This window comes from Eptesicus fuscus, chromosome 16, assembly GCF_027574615.1.
Source record: "Eptesicus fuscus isolate TK198812 chromosome 16, DD_ASM_mEF_20220401, whole genome shotgun sequence".
Taxonomy (NCBI): domain Eukaryota; kingdom Metazoa; phylum Chordata; class Mammalia; order Chiroptera; family Vespertilionidae; genus Eptesicus; species Eptesicus fuscus.
In genome coordinates this window covers 63,359,402-63,380,471 of record NC_072488.1, presented here as the reverse complement: position 1 = coordinate 63,380,471, position 21,070 = coordinate 63,359,402, and the positions used below count along the sequence as shown (strand labels likewise).

The following is a 21,070-nucleotide window of genomic DNA, read 5'->3' as shown; positions in this document are numbered from 1 at the left end:
ATTAGCCCACCGCTCTACTTTGCTCCTTCAGATGACCACTTGTTCCGATCGATGGCACACGCACTTTCTGAGCAGCACTTCAGAACATACGAAAGAAGTGGAAAATTGGGTCTCTGAATCGTTTGCCTCAAAACAAGAAAAGTTCTATTGGGACGGTATCCACAAATTACCTGAAAGATGGGGGAAATGTGTAGCTAGCGATGGACAGTACTTTGAATAAAGCACTTTTGATGTTTCTCTTGAAATTATGTTTTCTTTGATTACAAAATCCGCATTGTTAACCGGTAGGCCTAGATCAATGGAACAGAATAGAGACCAAAGAAACTAACCCAAGCCATTATGCTCAATTAATATTTGACAAAGGAGGCAAGAGGCATACAATGGAGTCAAGACAGTCTCTTCAATAAATGGTGCTGGGAAAATTGGACAGATACATGCAAAAAAATGAAACTAGACCACCAACTTATACCATACACAAAAATAAACTCAAAATGGATAAGGGACTTAAATGTAAGATGGAAAACCATAAAAATCTTGGAAGAATCCATAGGCAGCAAAATCTCAGACATCTCTCATAGCAATATCTTTACTGATACATCTCCTAGGACAATGGAAACTAAGGAGAAAAAAAACAAATGGGACTACATCAAAATAAAAAGCTTCTGCAAAAGAAACCATCAACAAAACAACAAGAGAGCCCACTGCATGGGAGAACACACTTGCCAATTTTACATCCAATAAGGGTTTAATCTCCAAAATTTATAGGGAACTCATATAACGTAACCAAAGGAAGATAAACAATCCAATAAAAAATGGGCAAAGGACCTAAATAGACACTTTTAGAAAGGGGACATACACAAGGCCAAGAGGCATATGAAAAAAATACTCAAAGTCAGTAATCATTGAGAGATGCAAATCAAAACAACAATGAGGTACCGTCTCACACTTGTCAGAATGATTACCATCAACAAATCAACAAACGACAAGTGCTGGTGAAGATGTGGAGAAAAAGGAACCCTGTGCACTGCTGGTGGGCATGCAGACTGGTGCAGCCACTGCGGAGAACAGTGTGGAGTTTCCTCAAAAAACTGAAAATGGAACTCCCATTTTATCCAGTAATCCCACTTCTAGGAATATATCCCATTTGACCCAGTAATCCCACTTCTAGGAATATATCCCAAGAAATCAGAAACACCAATCAGAAAGGATATATGCACCCCTATGTTCAAAGCAGCACAATTTACAGTAGCTAAGATTTGGAAACAACCTAAGTGCCCATCAGCAAATGAGTGGATTAAAAAACTGTGGTAGCCCTAGCTGATTTGGCTCAGTGGATAGAGCGTCGTCCTAGGGACCTAAGGGTCCCAGGTTCAGCTCGGTCATGGGCATGTACCTCGGTTGCAGGCTCCTCCCCGGCCCTGTTGGGGGTGCGTGCAGGAGGCAGCCAATCCTGTGTTTCTCTCACATCGATGTTTCTCTCTGTCTCTCCCTCTCTCTTCCACTCTCTCTAAAAACCAATGGAAAAATGTCCTCAGGGGAAGTGGACTGCATACGACAACATGCTGCAGTATGTTTAGAATCGCAGCGAGAGGAGTGTGTTGGTGCTAAGGATTAACAATGGGCACCAGGAAGGACGTCCCTCCCCCAAAGCAGCAGCCAATGATACATATCTGTGGAGCATGTCACGCTGAAAATGAAATAAAATCCAGGGATCCAATCAGATGCAGAGAATGTGGATACAGAATAATGTACAAAAAAAGGATTAAAAAATTGGTGGTTTTTGCCGAAACCGGTGTGGCTCAGTGGATAGAGCGTCGGCCTGCGGACTGAAAGGTCCCAGGTTCGATTCCGGTCAAGGGCATGTACCTTGGTTGCAGGCACATCCCCAGTAGGGGTTGTGCAAGAGGCAGCTGATCGATGTTTCTCTCTCATCGATGTTTCTAACTCTCTATCCCTCTCTCTTCCTCTCTGTGAAAAATCAATAAAATATATTTTTAAAAAATTGGTGGTTTTTGATGCTCGATGAAACAGAATTCAGAAGAATATATTCGTTTGCATTTGGATTTGCTGTTATTGTTGTAGAGTTTTTGATGAGTATACTTATCTTTATGAATACAACTATATACACATAATTTCATTTAAAAAACCATATTGTATTTAGGTATCTACTCATAGTATACATAAAGATTGTTTTTTGTTCACACACAAAAAAAGAAAAATATCCTCAGGTGAGGATCCTATATAATAAAAGCATAGTATGCAAATTGTTCCCTCAACTGGGAGTTGTCTGGGAGTTCAACCAGGAGGCGGGGCCAGCCAGGGGAAGGGAGGGAGTACCCAGCCAGCAGCCAGCAGCCACTAGGGTCCCTATCAGTGCATGAACTTCATGCACTGGGCCTCTAGTTAAAAAATATTTTTAAAATGTGGTACATCTACACAATGGAATACTACACAGCTGTAAAAAAGAAAGAACTCTTACCATTTGCAACAGCATAGATGAAACTGGAAAGCATTATGCTAAGTGAAATAAGCCAGGTGAAGAAGGGTAAGTATCACATGATCTCACTCATTAGTGGAATATAATGAACAACATGAACTGATGACAAAAATAGATCCAGAGACACAGAAGCTTTGAACAGACTGTCAAACCTCAGAGGGAAGGCAGGGGAGGGTAGAGGGGTGGGTAAGAGATCAACCAAAGAACTTGTATGCATGCATAAAAGCATAACCAATGGACACAGACAATAGGGGGGTAGGGCATGAGCTGGGGCACGTGGGGCTGACTGGGAGAGGTCAATGGGGGAAAAAGGAGACATATGTAATACTTTCAACAATAAAGAATTAAATAAAAATAAAATAAAATACCAACAGCATATTTCAGAGATCTAGAACAAATACTCCAAAAATTTAGATGGAACCAAAAAAGACCCCAAATACCTACAACAACCTTGAGAAAGAAGAACAAAGTTGGAGGAACCACAATATCAGATATCAAGTTATACTACAAAGCCACCGTTATCAAAACAGCCTGGTACTGGCACAAGAACAGGCATATAGGTCATTGGGACAGAACAGAGACCCCAGAAATCAACCCAAGCCATTAGCCTTAATTAATACTTGACAAAGGAGGCAAGACCATACAATGGAGTCAGGACAGTCTCTTCAATAAATGCTGCTGGGAAAATTGGACAGATACATGCAAAAAAAAAAAAAAAATGAAACTAGACCACCAACTTACACCATAAACAAGAATAAACTCAAAATGGATAAAAGACTTAAGTGTAAGTCTTGAAACCATAAAAACCCTAGAAGAAACCATAGACAGCAAAATCTCAGACATCTCTTATAACAATGTGTTTACAGATACATCTCCTAGGACAAAGGAAACTAAGGAGAAAATAAACAAATGGGACTACATCAAATTAAAAAGCTTCTGCACAGCAAAAGAAACCATCAACAGAACAAAAAGTGAGTCCACTGCATGGGAGAACATATTTGGCAATGATACATTTGATGAAGGTTAACATCCAAAATATATAAGGAACTCATACAACTTAACAAAGGGAAGACAAACAATCCAATTAAAAAACAGGCAAAGGACCTACATAGACACTTATCTAAAGTGGACATGCAGATGGCCATGAGACATATGAAAAAATGCTCAAAGTCACTGACCATCAGAGAGATGCAAATTAAAACGACAATGAGATATCACCTCACACCTGTCAGAATGGCTACCGTCAACAAGACAAGTGCTGGCGAGGATGTGGAGAAAAGAGAACCCTAGTACACTGCTGGTGGGACTGCAGACTGGTGCAGCCATTATGGATAGAAAACAGTATGGAAGTTCCTCAAAAAATTAAATATGCCATTTGACCCAGTGATCCCACTTCTAAGAATATAACCTAAGAAACCCGAAACAACAATCAGAAAGAATGCATGCACCCTTATGCTCATAGCAGCATAATTTACAATAGCTAAGATCTGGAAACAGCCCAAGTGCCCATCAGTAGATGAGTGGATAAAAACGCTGTGGTACATTTATACCATGGAATACAATGCAGCAATAAAAAAGAAGAATCTCTTATCCTTTGAGACAGCATGGAGGGACCTGGAGAGTATCATGCTAAGTGAAATAACTCAGTCAGAGAAAGACAAGTATCACATGATTTCACTCATATGTGGAATCTAATGAACTAAATAAACTGATGAAAGGAGTGGATCCAGAGACAGGGGAGCATGGAACAAAGTACGGAATCTCAGAGGGAAGGTGGGGGAGGTGGGTGGGAGGTAATCAACCAAAGACCTTGTATGCATAGATGCATAACCCATGGACACAGACTATAGCGAGGTGAAGGCCTGGGGCGGGGGGCGGGGCAGACTGGAAGGGATCCTTGGGGGAAAAAAGGACATATATAATATTTCAACAATAAAGATATATTTAAATATAAAAAATACATAAAATAAAAATGAAGGTAAACCAATGTTTACATATTCCCAGGTGAAAGTTTCTATCACACTGTCCTCACAGTGGGGGAAGTGCCAAACAATTTCAAGAAGCTTCCCAAGCTTTCTAGTCCTCCACCTGGCTTGCAGTTGGAAGTTACAGCCCTTCCTTATACATTCGTTCCACAAGAGTACGGAATACATTCATTCAAGTGCTTACTGCGCACCTGCCATGTGCCAGGCGCCTCGGCTTCCTGTCGGAGCGAGCGCCCACCGGGCAGCTCTCACCAGGAGACAGAGAATCAGGACCGCAGTTCCAGGCAGAGCGCTGAGAGGGGTTTGTCGGCAGTAACGTCCACATCAAACTAGTAAGTGACAGTGTATCTATCTTGCACAGAAAGCACTAAATGAGCCATTTCTAAATGAGCTGTTTATAATCCATAGATTCTGGTATTTACCGAAATTAATGCCTTTAGCAAGTGAAGTCCATCCATTTTAACTTTGTTTTCAAAGTTGTGGACATAGAAATACCTTTATGAACAGCTTGCAGGGGGTGGGGGAGGGGAGATATTAACCAAATAACTCATCTGCATATATGCATAACCCATGGACACAGACAACAGTGTGGCGAAGGCCTGGGTGGAATCGGGGGCAGGGTGGAGGGGTCAATGGGGATAAAGGGGACATACGTAACACTTTCAATAATAAAGATAAGTAATAATTAAAAAAAAGAGCAGCCTGCTGTTGCTGCCTGCACAGGATTAGACTCCGCTGCTGCAGGAGATAAGCAGCTTCGACAGCACACACCGGAGGGGGAGACAGAAGGAATGCCAGAATGCTTTAAGATGGAAACAATGAACAGTATCTCGAATACATTTCCTTTTCAAATGTAAGAGTCTACAGAGGCTTTGAAACTACTGACCCTCCTCCATATTCCGTGGTTACAAAGGCTGAAAAGTACTGCACGTGCTCAAGTGCAGACATGGCGCTTTCCCTCTCAGAGGCTGTCCGAGGGGACGGCACCCGGGGCTCACCGTGTGCAGGCCCTGCTCCTGCCGAGCACATTCCGAAGCCTCCCCCGTGCCAGAACCCTTGCTTGGCCCTGCCGAACCCTTCAACACTGGCTTTCGGAGTGTGAAGCAGCACCAACTGAAACTGTCAGGATGACAGAACAGTAAGCTTTTTGAGAGAGAAAGAGAAAGAGAGAGAGAGAGAGAGAGAGGAGGGGGGGGGAGGAGAACACGTGTGCACCGCCCACCAAAGTTACAACTGCCTAACATGAACCATTCTTTCACCTTAAGTATTTCCCTTTGACCCTGTAAGTCTCTAACCATCATTATGAAAAAGACCAAACTCAATAGAAAAACAAAGGATCTGAATCAGTAAGTCACAGAAGACAAAACGCAAATGACCAATAAACTCATGAATAGAGTCCATGCTCATTAGTAACCAGGGGACACAAATGTAAAGAAAAGAGCAAGTTTTACCCAGCAGATTGGCTGGAGGTTACAGACTGTGTTAGTATGGCATAAAGAAACGTTTTGGAGGATAATTTGGTGTTTTCTATCAAAACTGACCATAAACCTACAATCAGTTCCGTAATTCTGCCTTCAATCTACCACCAACCGGTAAGCACATGGATGGCCACCGTGGCATTTTTAATAAGAGCATAAAATTGAGTATCATACACCAAACAGAGTAGGACTCTGGTGAACTCATCACAAACAGAAAGGAAAGCTCATTTATTAAATGAAGACCTACAAAAAGAAAAATTATAAATGAGCATGTTGAGTATCAACCTAAATTCAACACTTGCTAGGACCTTGCTGTGTGTGCAGCACTGAGTCAGATACGGAGAGAAACCCTGAGACACAGCAAGGGACTCCGCGCCGGAGGCTCAGGAAGAACCGAATAGTCACTGCGGAGGCAACCACCCGGCAGAGACAGGAGGCGGCGTCCGGGCGAGCTGTGGTCCGACAGGCTGCACCGGGGGGACGAACCGGGTGAGGGGGGTGGGTGGCTCCGCAGGAAGCAGCAGGAGGTCACAGGGAGGCAGGGGAGAGGGGCGTGTGCCCCCCCAGAGGAGTGGCTCCCAGAACAGGGCAAACCCTTCACGGGGTGCAGAGTGTGGGAGAGCGAGGCTTGGGTGGGGCGGAGGAGTGCAGCCTGAAATTGGCACAGGTCCCAGGGCTTTCGAGAAACCACCTGCGGGGGAGGCTGCACGGAGGAGGGAGACCCAGACCCGGAGGCCGGCAGCTGCCTGCCGCGGGAGGGGGCTAGGTGCGCAAAGAGCAGGCTCCCTTCCGAGGAGCTGCCACCGGACTCGGAGGGGCAGACAGCCTCGGGACTGCAGGGCTGGGCGGAGCCGCCAACACGACGGGAATCGGAGCAGGGCAGCTGGGAGGCCAGGTTTGCACTTCGTAGAACTTGAGAGACTTCTGCGAGGGGAGGACATGGGGTTCAAGTGCTTTCTCGGGGACACATGGTTCCACGCAGCACACCAAGCGCCAGGACAGACACAGACCACGCGGGAGACACGCTTCTGTGCGGCACACCACGGCCCGCCGGGCGGCGGAGGGCCTCCTGCTCCCACTTCTTCCGAAGGATAAGAGGTCAGGAGTCCATAGAAAGGAGGAAGGCGCCCGGAGGTGCTCAGGGAAGGGGTAAGATCGAACAAAAGGTGTAAGGGGTCTGGGCTGGCTCCAGAGCGGGGACCACGCGCACAGCTGGGGGCGGGCTTGGCATCCCAAGGTTTGCCAGTGGGAGAGAGGCTGTAACTCAGGTCTGAATATACCCAACCAAGTCGGGTGAATTAATATCGCCAAAGTCCTCACAACGCACTAAAAATCCTGAAGGAGAAACCACGGTGCAGAGCTCCTGGAGCATGAAGGACCTGAAATTAAGGCTGAGCTTTGGAGGAGCGAATCAGGTGCGCGAACTTGAATTCTCCATGCGGTCAGAACCAGCCGCCAGGGAGCCCAGCGGGCACCGGCCGTGCCCCGCCTTCACCCAGGCGCCCGGGAGAGCGGGAATCCCAAGGGTTCTGCTGAAATAGCTGTGCTCTGCAGAGCACGGCTCTCAGGGGGATATGGGCACGGAGCCCTCGCCCAGCCCTCGCCGTGCAGTGGGGAGACCCGAGCATGAACGTTCTCGAAATGAAAAGGGCAGAAACCAGAGGCACAGAACAGAGGCCTCGGCACAAACAGCGGCGCACACTCCCGAGAGGCAAGGGCAGCGCAGTCACGGCAGGCAATCGGGGTCCAGGTCCAGCACAAGGAGCCAGACCCGCTGGGAAACAGGGCGCTGCGGTGACACCTGCCGGCCACCTGTGCACCTGTGAACAGGTGACCTCCTGTTTCCATACGTAAGGCGTGCCAATGTGGCAACGTGTGGGAACGCCTGTAAAACCATGGCCTTCACTTGTGCGCCCTCTGAGTATCGCTGGACCCCTTATCTGCCTGCGGGGGCAGCCACGGGGATTATTTGCATTCTCAACAAGCATTATCAAAAGATAGAACTAATAGTCACCTCTGGTTTCTGCCCTTTTCGAGAACGTTCGTGCTAGGGCCTCCGCACTGCACTGCACGTGAGGGCTGGGGGAGGTCTCCGTGCCCATATTCCCCTGAGAGCTGTGCTCTACCGAACACAGTTATTTCAGCAGAATCCTTGGGACTACATAGCTCAGTTGGTTGGAACATCATCCCGATATGCCAAAGGTTTCAGGTTCAATCCCTGGTCAGGGCTCATACAAGAATCAACCAATGAATGCATAAATAAGTGAAACAACAAATTGATGTTTCTCTCTTTCTCACTACCTCTCTCTAAAAATAAATAAGTAAATTAATTAATTAATTTTAAAAAATAAAGTTTATTATCAAATTTTCAGCAAGATATTGGTTAAAATTTTAAATTAATAAAATTTACAGAGGTCAATTTAAATTAAGACCAAAAAAGTGAAGAGCAATTTCTTATGATACAGGAGTGGACACATGTTATCTTCAGAAAGAAAGGCAAATGTAATGCATAGCTTTCAAATGTTAAAAGTGGATTTGCATTTGTTATAGTGATTTGTTTGAACTTAGTAATCTCTGAAGCCATCCATGATGGTGGTGACTATGCTGTCTACAGAACTTGTACGTAAGAAATGCATGGGAGAGCTTACAAGTGATCGTCCAATCTGCTTATAATCGTACCAATTATAAGCAAAACAAGTAAGAATGCCTGTTCATTTTGCATGATGTCTATGTAGTTGAGACAAAGTAAGCTTGAGGAAAAAATGCATCCCCAATAACAATTACCATTTCCCGTCAATCCTAACACTAAAACCAGCAAAAAGATATTGCGATCCAATGTGTTCACCATAAAGTGTCTGTAACTAAAACAGGTATTGGCTCATGAATAGACCGCCTGATGGAACAAAAGGGAAATCGAGACAGACCCAATGACGGAAGGAAATATAGTGGACGCTGAAGGCAGCCACCGAAACCAGTGAGGAAAAATGGACTCTTTAATCAATTTGTTGGGATAATGAACAGAGTGTAGAAAAGGATAAAATGGATCCATTCCTTATATTCTTCACTGTAAGAAATGAAACCATAAAGTTATTAGCAGAAAATATGGATGAATTTGTCCATAACCTAGACGAGGAGATGCAGGTGCACAGGTGGAGACGGTCAGTGTCCTGCAGCCCTGACCTGGTTCCATCAATATGACCTCATACTGGGTTCCATCCCTAATTATAAAGAACACTAAAATGAAGGGCTGGGAGAAGCAGAGACAGTCCCCATCGGACAAGGCGCCTGGCAACACCTAGCCGGATGCACAGGCACTTCCCTCTGACGCAGCAGTCCCACCTCTAGAAAGCTCTCCCGCGGATACAACGGATACAACGGGGAAAGTACAAGGTAAGCCCTCCTTAATACCACAGGACTGGAGAAAACCCCAATGGCCACCAGCAGGGGGCAGACTGATAAACTGGGACTGCCACACCACCGAGCAGCATGCAGAAGCAATGAGGAACATGCATTAACCTACCAAGTGGGCTCCTAACACGTTGTTCAGTAAAAAGCCAAGGAAGAAAGAGATAAAAATAGTCACATATTTGTTTATATTTTTGTTTAAAAGTGAAAGGATAAACCATAAAACCTTTGGGGGAAGGAGTCAGGACATGAGCTCTTTGAATTTACCTTATTGTATCGATCTGACTTGGAACCCTTTAAATATTTACATAACAAAATATAAAATAAAGCAATTTCTAAAAATCAAAAGTAAAATGAAACAAGTTAATCTAACTGTATGTCCAGGTGGTGGCATAAGCACATGCAGGGGACTGCTCCAGTGACCTGAACACACAGTGAGGGGGCTGGACGTCCCGTACCCACCCGAACCACCGGACTGTTCTCAGTAACCACACGTGGGAACCGCAGGTCGGTATGACTGCTCTGTCCTGGGTGCTGTGGGACAACAAAGGAACAGTGTGCCGGGTGGCCGGCAGGGAGGTTTGCGGCGTGGCTGGGAGGAGATTCCGGTGCACAGGTAAATAAGGTCGGTGTCCTGCCGCCCTGACCTGGTTCTATCACTAGATCTCATACTGGATTTCACCTCTAAACGATGCAACCTTCTGCCCCGGCGGTGGCTCGGTGATTGGAGCATCATCCATATAACAGAGTTTGATTCAGGCACACATGGGAGGCAACCGACGGGTGTTTATCTCTCACATTGATGTTTCTCTCTCTACCTCCCTTCCTCTCTTTCAAATCAATAAAATAAAATTTAAAAACAAACTTCTAAGCTCTGTCTACTGAAGAGGCCTAGAAACAATGGACAGCAAGCTCCTCTGGCACCAGACTGTGGTCTCTAAACGGCGGGCTCCTTGGCGACATGGAACCAGATCCAGGGCAGGAAGTGTGCCAGGTGAACCTGAGCACCTTGCCATCCCCGAAGGCAAGGAAGCTATCCAGGCGCAGGGCCATGGGAAGGACTTATCCTTCAACCTGAATAAACTCCCACCACGTACAGATGGCTGCAAATACACTGTATAAATTAAAATCCGCGGTTCATAATTCTAATGTTAAAAAGTCACTTCTGGAAGACAGAGGGATCATCTTATTGAAAACCTCCTCCTGTCCAAATAGAGGCATTTCTCTTCCTCAAGGAACTACAGTTCATACATGAAGGAGGGACAGACAGAATGTTGCCGCTAGTTTGTAGATTTAAAAATGTAGGCAGGCCCTAGCCGGTGTGGCTCAGTGGACAGAGCATCAGCCTGTGGACTGAAGGGTCCCAGATTCATTCCAGCCAAGGGCAGATGCCCAGGTTGCAGGCTCGATCCCCAGTGGGGGGCCTGCAGGAGGCAGCCAATCAATGATTCTCTCTCATCATTGATGTTTCTATCTCTCCCTCTCCCTTCCTCTCTGAAATCAATAAAGAAATATATTGTTTTAAAAAATATATAGGCAATACTCACCAATAACTAGTAACAACACAGACGCAATCACAAGAAAGTGTGTAACCCTGACAGAAGTCCCCTGCCTATGAATAAGTCTTGCCTCTCCTCAGAAACCAACAAAAAACGACACTTGAATCTGGCCCAACCTCTCCTGCTCCCAGTTTGCAGGAGACACAAAGGTCAGCCTCACCTATTCAACTATATGCAACGGAAATGATCCAGCTTTTACGACAGAAAATTAAAGAAAAATAAAAGAGAAGGATGAGGGAACCTAAAGACAAGAGAAACTGAACAGATGTTGTAATGTCGAGGCCTGGAATGAATCTGAATCAAACAAACTGGAAAATGAACATGGACACACTTCCACACACGTGCGTGCACATCACAGAGCCCCAGCACCACAGACTGTGCACACCCTGAGGGAGCCACCCACACCTGCACCTCACACACCTGCCCACACCCTGAGGGAGACACCCACACCTGCACCTCACACACCTGCCCACACCCTGAGGGAACCACCCACACCTGCACCTCACACACCTGCCCACACCCTGAGGGAACCACCCACACCTGCACCTCACACACCTGCTCACACCCTGAGGGAGCCACCCACACCTGCACCTCACACACCTGCCCACACCCTGAGGGAGCCACCCACACCTGCACCTCACACACCTGCCACACCCTGAGGGACACACCCACACCTGCACCTCACACACCTGCCACACCCTGAGGGAACCACCTACACCTGCACCTCACACACCTGCCACACCCTGAAGGACACACCCACACCTGCACCTCACACACCTGCCACACCCTGAGAGAGACACCCACACCTGCACCTCACACACCTGCTCACACCCTGAGGGAGCCACCCACACCTGCACATCACACACCTGCCCACACCCTGAGGGAGACACCCACATCTGCACCTCACACACCTGCTCACACCCTGAGGGAACCACCCACACCTGCACCTCACACACCTGCCACACCCTGAGGGAACCACCCACACCTGCACCTCACACACCTGCCCACACCCTGAGGGAGACACCTACACCTGCACCTCACACACCTGCCCACACCCTGAGGGAACCACCCACACCTGCCCACACCCTGAGGGAGCCACCCACACCTGCACCTCACACACCTGCCCACACCCTGAGGGACACACCCACACCTGCACCTCACACACCTGCCCACACCCTGAGGGAACCACCCACACCTGCACCTCACACACCTGCCCACACCCTGAGGGAACCACCCACACCTGCACCTCACACACCTGCTCACACCCTGAGGGAGACACCCACACCTGCACCTCACACACCTGCCCACACCCTGAGGGAACCACCCACACCTGCACATCACACACCTGCTCACACCCTGAGGGAGCCACCCACACCTGCACATCACACACCTGCCCACACCCTGAGGGAGCCACCCACACCTGCACCTCACACACCTGCCCACACCCTGAGGGACACACCCACACCTGCACATCACACACCTGCCCACACCCTGAGGGAGACACCCACACCTGCACCTCACACACCTGCCACACCCTGAGGGAACCACCTACACCTGCACCTCACACACCTGCCCACACCCTGAGGGACACACCCACACCTGCACCTCACACACCTGCCCACACCCTGAGGGAACCACCCACACCTGCACCTCACACACCTGCCCACACCCTGAGGGAGACACCCACACCTGCACACACACACACCCTGAGGGAACCACCCACACCTGCACCTCACACACCTGCCCACACCCTGAGGGAGACACCTACACCTGCACCTCACACACCTGCTCACACCCTGAGGGAACCACCCACACCTGCACCTCACACACCTGCCCACACCCTGAGGGAGACACCCACACCTGCACCTCACACACCTGCCCACACCCTGAGGGAGACACCTACACCTGCACCTCACACACCTGCCCACACCCTGAGGGAGCACGCACTGCCGAAGTCAACATCACAGGTTGCCAGTGAAATCGGTAGCTCTGATTCTTAACTTCAGCATGGCAGGCAGAGAATTAGGAAGACCATACAAAACCCACAGCCCTCTCAAGGCGCTGGCTACTAGATCCTTCTTGCTGGGATGAAATCTCAGTCAATTAAAGAGAAAATTATGTCAGTAACACTGAGGTCTCTGCATCTGAAAAGACCTATCGGTGAGCTACTCAAATCCTTTTGAGAATGAAGAGCAAAAACAATCCACTGACACCCCCAGGCACTACAGGAAATCTTACCCGAAAGGCTACGGACTTTTATTTTATAGTTATTTACTTAAAGGAATCTTCTCCCCAGAGCAAATCTGGCTCCATGCCAACACAAAATAAAACTAGAGAACAAATAAAACAGACACAGACTCACAGATACAGAGGCAGACTGCATGTTGTCAGAGGGGAGGGGGGCTGGGGGACTCGATGAAAAAGGTGAAGGGATTGAGAAGTACAGATTGGCAGTTAGAAATTAGTCACAGGATGTAAGGCACAGCACAGGGAAAACAGTCAACAATCCTATATAATAAAAGCCTAATATACTAAGTGTCTGGTCAACCAATTGTTATGACATGCACTGACCACCAGGGGGCAGACGCTCCAACCAGGAGGTTAGCTTGAGCTGGGGGGCTAGCTTGCTGCTGGGGTCCTGCCAATCGGGACTGAGCAAGTTGGGCCAGACACGCCCTGGAGCCCTCCCACGGCCCCTCCCTGGCTGGCCAACCTCCCGCGTCCCTCCCCAGCCCCAATCATGCACCGGTGGGGTCCCTCGGCCTGACCTGCACCCTCTTGCAATCCAGGACCCCTCGAGGGATGTTGGAGAGCCAGTTTGGGCCTGATCCCGCAGGCCAGGCCGAGGGACCCCTGGTGCACGAATTCATGCACCGGGTCTCTAGTATTATAATAACTATGTACGGTGCCAGGTGGGTGTGTGAAATACCAGGGTCCATTTTGTAAAGTACATGGCTGTCTAACCGCGAAGCTGTACACCTGAAACTAAGACAAAGTAATACTGAATGTGAACTGGAATTGAAAAATAAAATGTAAAAGACCCTGGTTATGTGACCACTGTAATCGCAGCATGAAGTTGTGGAGGTAACTGGAGAGAATGGGCAGATGGGAGGCGAAGGTAGCAGGGGCGACAGCGCGGAGCTCACCCAGTCCTCCGGGGCCGGCCAGGAGGAACTCCTGCCTCCCTATCCGCTTGACGATGGGGCGCTTCTCCTCGCTGCAGTAGGGGAACAGGTCCTGGGCGGCGCCCGTGCTGTAGTTCAGGATGATGTACTGCGTGGTCAGAGCCAGGCACAGGAAGTAGCCGTCCACCGCCACCGCCAGGGGCTGCTCCGGCGTGGACACCTCCCTGACGATCTGGACCCGGTCCTCGTACACCATGAACACCTGGATGGTTCTGCGTTTCACAGAGATGATGCAGACCTCCACACAAAACGGGTCCCCGCTCACCGGGTTCTCGTTCAAGGCCAGCGCCACGGCCCCCTTGATGCGGGCCCCCGAGGGGACAGGCTCCAGGCTCAGCATGTGGACCAGGCTGATGGAGCAGTCACAGAGCACCAGCAGTCTGTGCAGGGCCGAGGCGGCGCGCAGCTCACTCACGGGCTTCCTGAGGCCCAGGTGTCTGTGCAGCTGCTTGGTGGCCGTGAACGTGGCCGTGCCGGCAGGCAGGCTCTGCTCCTCCAGCAGGAAGTGGTAGATGGAGCAGTCGTTGGTGCCCACGTAGAGGTTCTTGCCGCAGCACTCCACGCACTCTATGTTGACGCGCTCCTTGTCGCCCATCAGCAGCTCCCGCTCCACGGCAGAGACCAGCGTGAAGGCCTTGGTGCTCATCATGCCCGCTGCTGGTCTGCAGGGAGAGGACAGGAAAACAGAGCTTACCTAAGGAGGAGGGAGCAGAGCCATTTCCGGTCACAATAAACATACACTGACTCCTCAGTTACAACGTCAGGGAAAGGAAAGCACAGCGTTCAACGCTGTTAGAAACAGTGGAGGCAAAAGGTTTCCCACTCGCCTCCTCCCCCAGGCCAACGGCGAGCCGGCAGGAGAGCCGGCGCTCATCCGAGAGGGGGAGGGATGCCGCGGTCCCTGTGGGCTCCTCGCGCTGCAGAGGAGACACACCTGCGGGCAGAAGGCAAGCACACGTACGCCCACAGACAACATGAAACTGTGGAAAAGGCAGAAACGACCCTCACGGTCTTGCCCTGAGCTCGGCATGTGGTGAATGGCGGGACGTACTACATGGTGTTGCCAAACCCTGCCCCCTGGACCTTGTCAGGAACCCTGGGCAGGAGCCACACTCGCTTCCTTGGAGTCTTCCCTACAAGGGTGCGCGTGTCCCAGCACCACAGCTGGCCCCCAGAGTGAGTGTGTCCGTGTGGAGGAGAGACGGGGCACATGCCCGCATCTCTCGGGGGGCCTGGCAGGTAACGGTCCCTCCCACTGAGGGCAGGCTGCCCACGCTCGCCTGGCTTCCTCTTCTCCCTCTGAAGGGCTGGCGTTCACGCTGCACGGAGGCAGAGGCCACGGAGCGGCCAGGCGGCCTGTCCCTGATCTCCGTCCCCGCCACCCTGCGGGAGAGGGAGCCACGCTCCGAGGACTGCAGGGGACTGAGCGGGAGGCTTCGAGAACTGTCTGCCACTGCACGCTGCCCCGAACCGGGTGCCTCCTGAGAAACTAACTTCCTCAATCACCTTGCAAAGGCTGGACGAGTCCTTGGAAGTGTTCGAGAAAGATGTATGCATCGGGGAAGGGTAGGAATCAGCGCAAAGATTTTAGAATGCTACAATTCCTTACCCCGTCCACTGGGGCGGCGACAGCTACACACGGGGAGCCTCCGGTTCCCCTCTGTGCGCCACAGAGTGCCCAGGTCTGGGGTAAGGATTCCACTGGCACCTCAGTTCCTCCCGATCCCTGCCTGTCGCCTAGTAGCTAGGGGACCTGGGCGAGCTGACTGGCTTCTACCTGCCTCAGTGCCCTCAGCTGTGAATGGGAGTAGTGATGGCGCCTACTTCATATGGTTCTTTGAGGAGTAAGCCGACCCACGTAAGCTCTCACTGAAAGGTCCCGTGGGTCCCTCCGGCCCCGGCGCACTCTCCTTTTAACTCCCAGGCCGGCTCCAAGAGACAGCGGTGCTGTCCACGGCCCTGAGCTGCCGACCCGACCCGAGTCCCCCTGACAGACAGGCTAGACTGTAGTCATTTCATTTACGTGAGCTCATCCTCACGGCCTGGGGAAAAGCTCAGAAGGCCTCAGGGAAGGAATCCGTCCATCCATCTCTGGGCTGCACACCCCCCAGGGCCCCCGGGAAAGCCTAGGGCTGGGGAAGAGGGCTTTTGATCTGGCAAGTTTACACACCACCGCCTATGTGCCATGACCAGCAGAATCACCAAAACCCACCCTAGACACGGCTGTTTCCATTGAAATCCTAATGAATGAAAGACAAACACTGAAATGTAAGCTTTGAAACACCCGAGTCTGTGAAAGTCAAGTAACACAGGACGGTTCTTCCTTCAGTGATGGGCGGCGGGGGATGGGCAGCCACGCCCCTGCTGGGAAGTGAAATCTGTGGCCCGATTCGCAGCAGGAACAGAGGAGCAGGCTTCAGGCACTCAGACTCCCACTCCGCTATTTAACTTCCCAAGTATATTGTCCATGATTCTAGTCTCTACCTTTACCTAGCACAAGAGGTAAACAAAAGACGTTTGCTGTAAAGAATACAGCTTGGCCCTCGAACAACATGGGATTAGGGGTGCCCACCCCCCACGCAGTTGAAAATCCACATAGAAGTTAAAGTGCCCTCTGCACATGCGGATTCCCAGCCGCCAGTTGGCCTTGAACAACACAGGTTTGAACGGCACGGCCAGTGAACCGAGTGGGTCACCTGAGAAAAAATCCACGTATGAGTGGACCTGCACAGTTCAACCCCGCGTTGCTCAAGGGCCAAATGTATATGGAAAACAATCAAACGCCTCGTATTTAGCCTAAATACTGGGGTGGACAGCAAAGGACAGGAGGAGAGAGTTGTTAAAAAGAGCTTCAGTTTATTAAAAAGTCAAAATTCTATGATGTTTAAAAAGACATGCAATATTGTTTCATTACCTGGTAATCAGTGACTCAAGTCTTACTAAAAATAAGTGTCCTACTATAGGCCTTTAAATAAGGGACCTGCTTTAATAATTAAATGGTAATTTATAAAAAGCAGAAGGAGAATGCTGCCAATAACACAGTAGAGTAAGACGTTCCTTTTTGCCCTTTTTAAACAACAAATTAGACATCCGTCCGCAAATAAAAGCTCCCCTGTGGGTGCTGTGGGGCCTTGGGGAGGGTCACCCACCCAGACGCGCAGTGACAGGCAGGCCTGCCCCGACCCCTCTCCCCACGGCTGGAACGAAAACCTGGAGAAAGCCAGTGCCGACCTGGGCGGACATACAGACAAGGGAGGATGTGCACCCGTCCTGACGGCCTGCAGGGACATTCCGGTACACTCCCAGAGCAGTGGTTCCCAAAGGGACACGCGCCCCACACAGGGGCAACTGGACTTTTAAGGGGGGCAATTCGAGAATGAGTTATTAACAGTGACTTTTTTGCATGTCTTATGGTTCTAGGGGCCTCATATATAGTATATAAATATATATAGTGACATATTTATGCATTTCAGTTCTCATGTTTTGAAACTTTATTTGCTATTTTTTCATATGATTTCATATTATTATTATTACTAGAGGCCCGGTGCACGAAATTCGTGCACGGAGGGGGATTGTCCTTCAGCCCAGCCTGTACCCTCTCCAATTGGGACCCCTCAAGGGATGTCCGACTGCCCGTTTAGGCCCGATCCCAGTGGGATCGGGCCTAAACGGGCATCGGACATCCCTCTCACAATCACTGCTGGCTCCCAACTGCTTGCCTGCCTGCCTTCCTGATGCCCCTAACCGCTTCTGCCTGCCAGCCTGATCACCCCCTAACCATCTGCTGCCAGCCTGTTTGCCCCCAACTTCCCTCCTCTGCCAGCCTGGTCACCCCTAACTGCCCTCTCCTGCAGGGTTGATCACTTCCAACTGCCCTCCCTTGCAGGCTTGGTCCCTCTCAACTGCCCTCCCTTGCAGGCCAGGTGCCTCCCAACTGCCCTCTCCTGCTGCTGTGGTGGCGATCCTGTGTCCACATGGGGGCAGGATCTTTGACCACATGGGGGCAGCTATATTGTGTGTTGCAGTGATGATCAATCTGCATATTACTCTTTTATTAGATAGGATAGAGGCCTGGTACAGGGGTGGGGGCCAGCTGGTTTGCCCTGAAGGGTGTCCCTGATCAGGGTGGGGTACCCTTGGGGCATGGGGCGGCCTGAGCGAGGGGCCTGTGGTGGTTTGCAGGCCGGCCACGCCCCCTGGCAACGAAAGCGGAGGCCCTGGTATCTGGAATTTATTTTCCTTCTACAATTGAAACTTTGTAACCTGGAGCAGAGCTAAGCCTGGGGCTCCCTCCGAGGCCGGCCGGCAGCCATTTGTGTTGGGGTTATAATTGAAATTTTGCCTTAAGCGGGTGGGCCCAGCCAGGGTGTGCGGAAAGCTTTGCTTCCCTTGTTGCCGTTGGCAACCCTGGCCTGCTCTCTCAAGCTCCATTCTGCAGCCATTTGTTTGAATTTGTTTACCTTCTATAATTGAAACTTTGTAGCTTGAGTGGAGGCTAGGCCTGCAACGGCTGGCAGAAAGCTTGGCTTCCTCTGTTACCTAGGAAACCTTGCTCTCTGTGGCTGTAGCTATCTTAACAATCTCTTAGTGATTTCTTCCTCGGAACTTCAATTGTCCTTTTGTTCTTTTATTTTTCTCTTTCATGGATGCCAGAATCTTCGGAAGCTTGTTTAGACCAAGTTCATGGCCTCTGAGGCCTCCTCCCCGTGAGAAGGAGTCCACTTTTTAAATAAGAATTGCATGTCACAGGGCGGGGGGCGGGGGCATCAGGATTTTAGAGTGCTTAGGTGGGGCCTGGACAAAAACAGGCTGGGAACCACTGCACTAGAGCAAAACAGAACGAAACGGAGCTTGGTGACCGCAGAGGCAGCGGCAAGGGAAACTTCCGGGCACGCACCACCCGGGAAACAGTGCCCAGGCTGACCTCCCACTGTGGCCACCTCTGCCGAGGAAAGGACGGCGTGAGTGAGTGCCCGGCCACCCAGCTGTGGGGAGAGGCTGCAGACGCCCGCCCACCGGGAGGACCTCCATGACCGGGAGGACCGGGAGGACAAAGGGCTGGGAGAGAGGCAGGTGAGAACTTCAAAGGGAACGAAGGAATCAGATGCAGCAAGAAGGAAGTCCACCCGCAGCATCTCCCCCGGGTCTGAGGCACCCCCGCGCCTGAGCACTAAGCCCACGCCTCCCCGCCCTCTGTGCCAGCTCCGGTGTGCCTCTGTGTGCAGCACGAGAGAGAACTCTGGCCGACAGGAGCCCACGCAGAAAACGGGCAAGGGAGAAACCGCATACGTGAGCTATACCACCACCTTCTGGAAAACAAGAGCGGTTTCCAGCGAGTTGTAAGAACCAGAGAAGCCCCGAAACCGGTTTGGCTCAGTGGATAGAGTGTCGGTCTGCGGACTGAAGGGTCCCAGGTTCGATACCGGTCAAGGGCATGTACATTGGTTGCGAGCACATCACCAGTAGGGGGTGTGCAGGCGGCAGCTGGTCAATGTTTCTCTCTCATTGATGTTTCTAACTCTCTATCCCTCTCCCTTCCTCTCTGTAAAAAAATCAATAAAATATATATTTAAAAAAAAAAAAAAGAACCAGAGAAGCCATAAAAGCTTAAGGATTCAGTCACAAGGGGGAACGTGAGGAATACAGGAGGTGCACCCCCAGAGAGGGAGAAAACCCAGATAATATAACACCATCAAACAGAATACCCCATCGAAGCTAACTAGCAAAGATGTAGGAGGTGTCTGCTGCTTCAAACGTGAAAACAGCAATGAAAAATTGCAAGGAACATGAAAAATCAAGAAATTATGTCATTGCAAAAAGAAAACAATTCTCCACTGAGTTCAAAGGCATAGAATTTGTGACCTAGCTGAAAAAGAATTCAAAATTGCTGTCTTGACAAAGCTCAATGAGCTACAAGAAAACTCAGAGTCAATTCACCAAATTGTCAAAAAATATATACATGATCAAAATGAGAGTTTTAACCAAAGAGATAGAAATCACAGAAATTCTGGAGCTCAAGAACTCAGAGATGAAAAATGCAATAGAGGGCATCTGCAGAGCAAATGGAAGATGGAGTGAGTGAGCTAGAGGACAGGAATTGTGAAATAACACAGTCAGGGGAGAACAAAGAAAAAAGAATGAAGAGTGAAAAAAGCATATGTGATCAATGGGATTCCAGAAGGAGAAGAGAGTTAGAAAGGAGCAGGCAATATATTAAAAGAGATAATAGTTGAGCCCGGTCGGCATGGCTCAGTGGTTGAGCATCGACCTATGAACTAGGATGTCACAGTTCAATTCCCGGTCAGGGCACATGCCCAGGTTGTGCGCTCAATCCCCAGTGGGGGGGCGTGCAGGAGGCAGCCGATCAATGATGCTCTCTCATCATTGATGTTTCTATCTCTCTCTCTCTTCCTCTCTGAAATCAATTTTTAAAAATTATCCTATCTAATAAAGAGGGAATATGCTAATTGACCATCACTCCATCACAAAGATGGTTGCACCCACAGCTGAGGCCAAGTGCCCTTAAGGAGCCTTAATGAGCAATCAGCAGGGACCTGAGGCTACGCCCTCTTCCACCCCTGAGGGGCTTGACAGGGGACCTCAGGCCACGCCCCCCCACCCGGCAGGGCTTGACAGGGGACCTCAGGCCATGGCGGGACTTGACGGGGGACTTCAAGGCACATCCCCCACCCCATCTGGGGGACCTCAGGCCACGACCCCCATCCTGGCACCAGGCCAGGGGACCTGAGGCTACGCCCCCTGCCCGGCGGGGCTTAACAAGAGTGGGACTGGCCGGGTCTGGATCTAGCCCAATGCGGGGGGGGGGGTGGGGGGGGGGGGGGTGTTGGCCGGGTCTGGGTCTCACACGATTTTGAGGCACATGTGGGTGGGCGGGGACTTGACTCTGGGTCCCCCTTTTAATGTGCACGAATTTCGTGCACCAGGCCACTAGTATATATGT

General features: G+C 50.2%; 1 protein-coding gene across 1 annotated transcript in view; it reads right to left on the bottom strand.

Moving 5' to 3' along the window:
• Positions 1 to 14,767, bottom strand: part of TGFBRAP1 (transforming growth factor beta receptor associated protein 1) — a 42,351-nt gene extending 27,584 nt beyond the window's left edge. Inside the window, exon 1 of the mRNA XM_008153412.3 lies at positions 14,071 to 14,767. Within this exon, the coding sequence (XP_008151634.2) occupies positions 14,071 to 14,758 (688 nt within the window). The 5' untranslated portion in view covers positions 14,759 to 14,767. The remainder of the gene's footprint in view (positions 1 to 14,070) is intronic.
• Between the last annotated feature and the right edge of the window lie 6,303 nt (positions 14,768 to 21,070).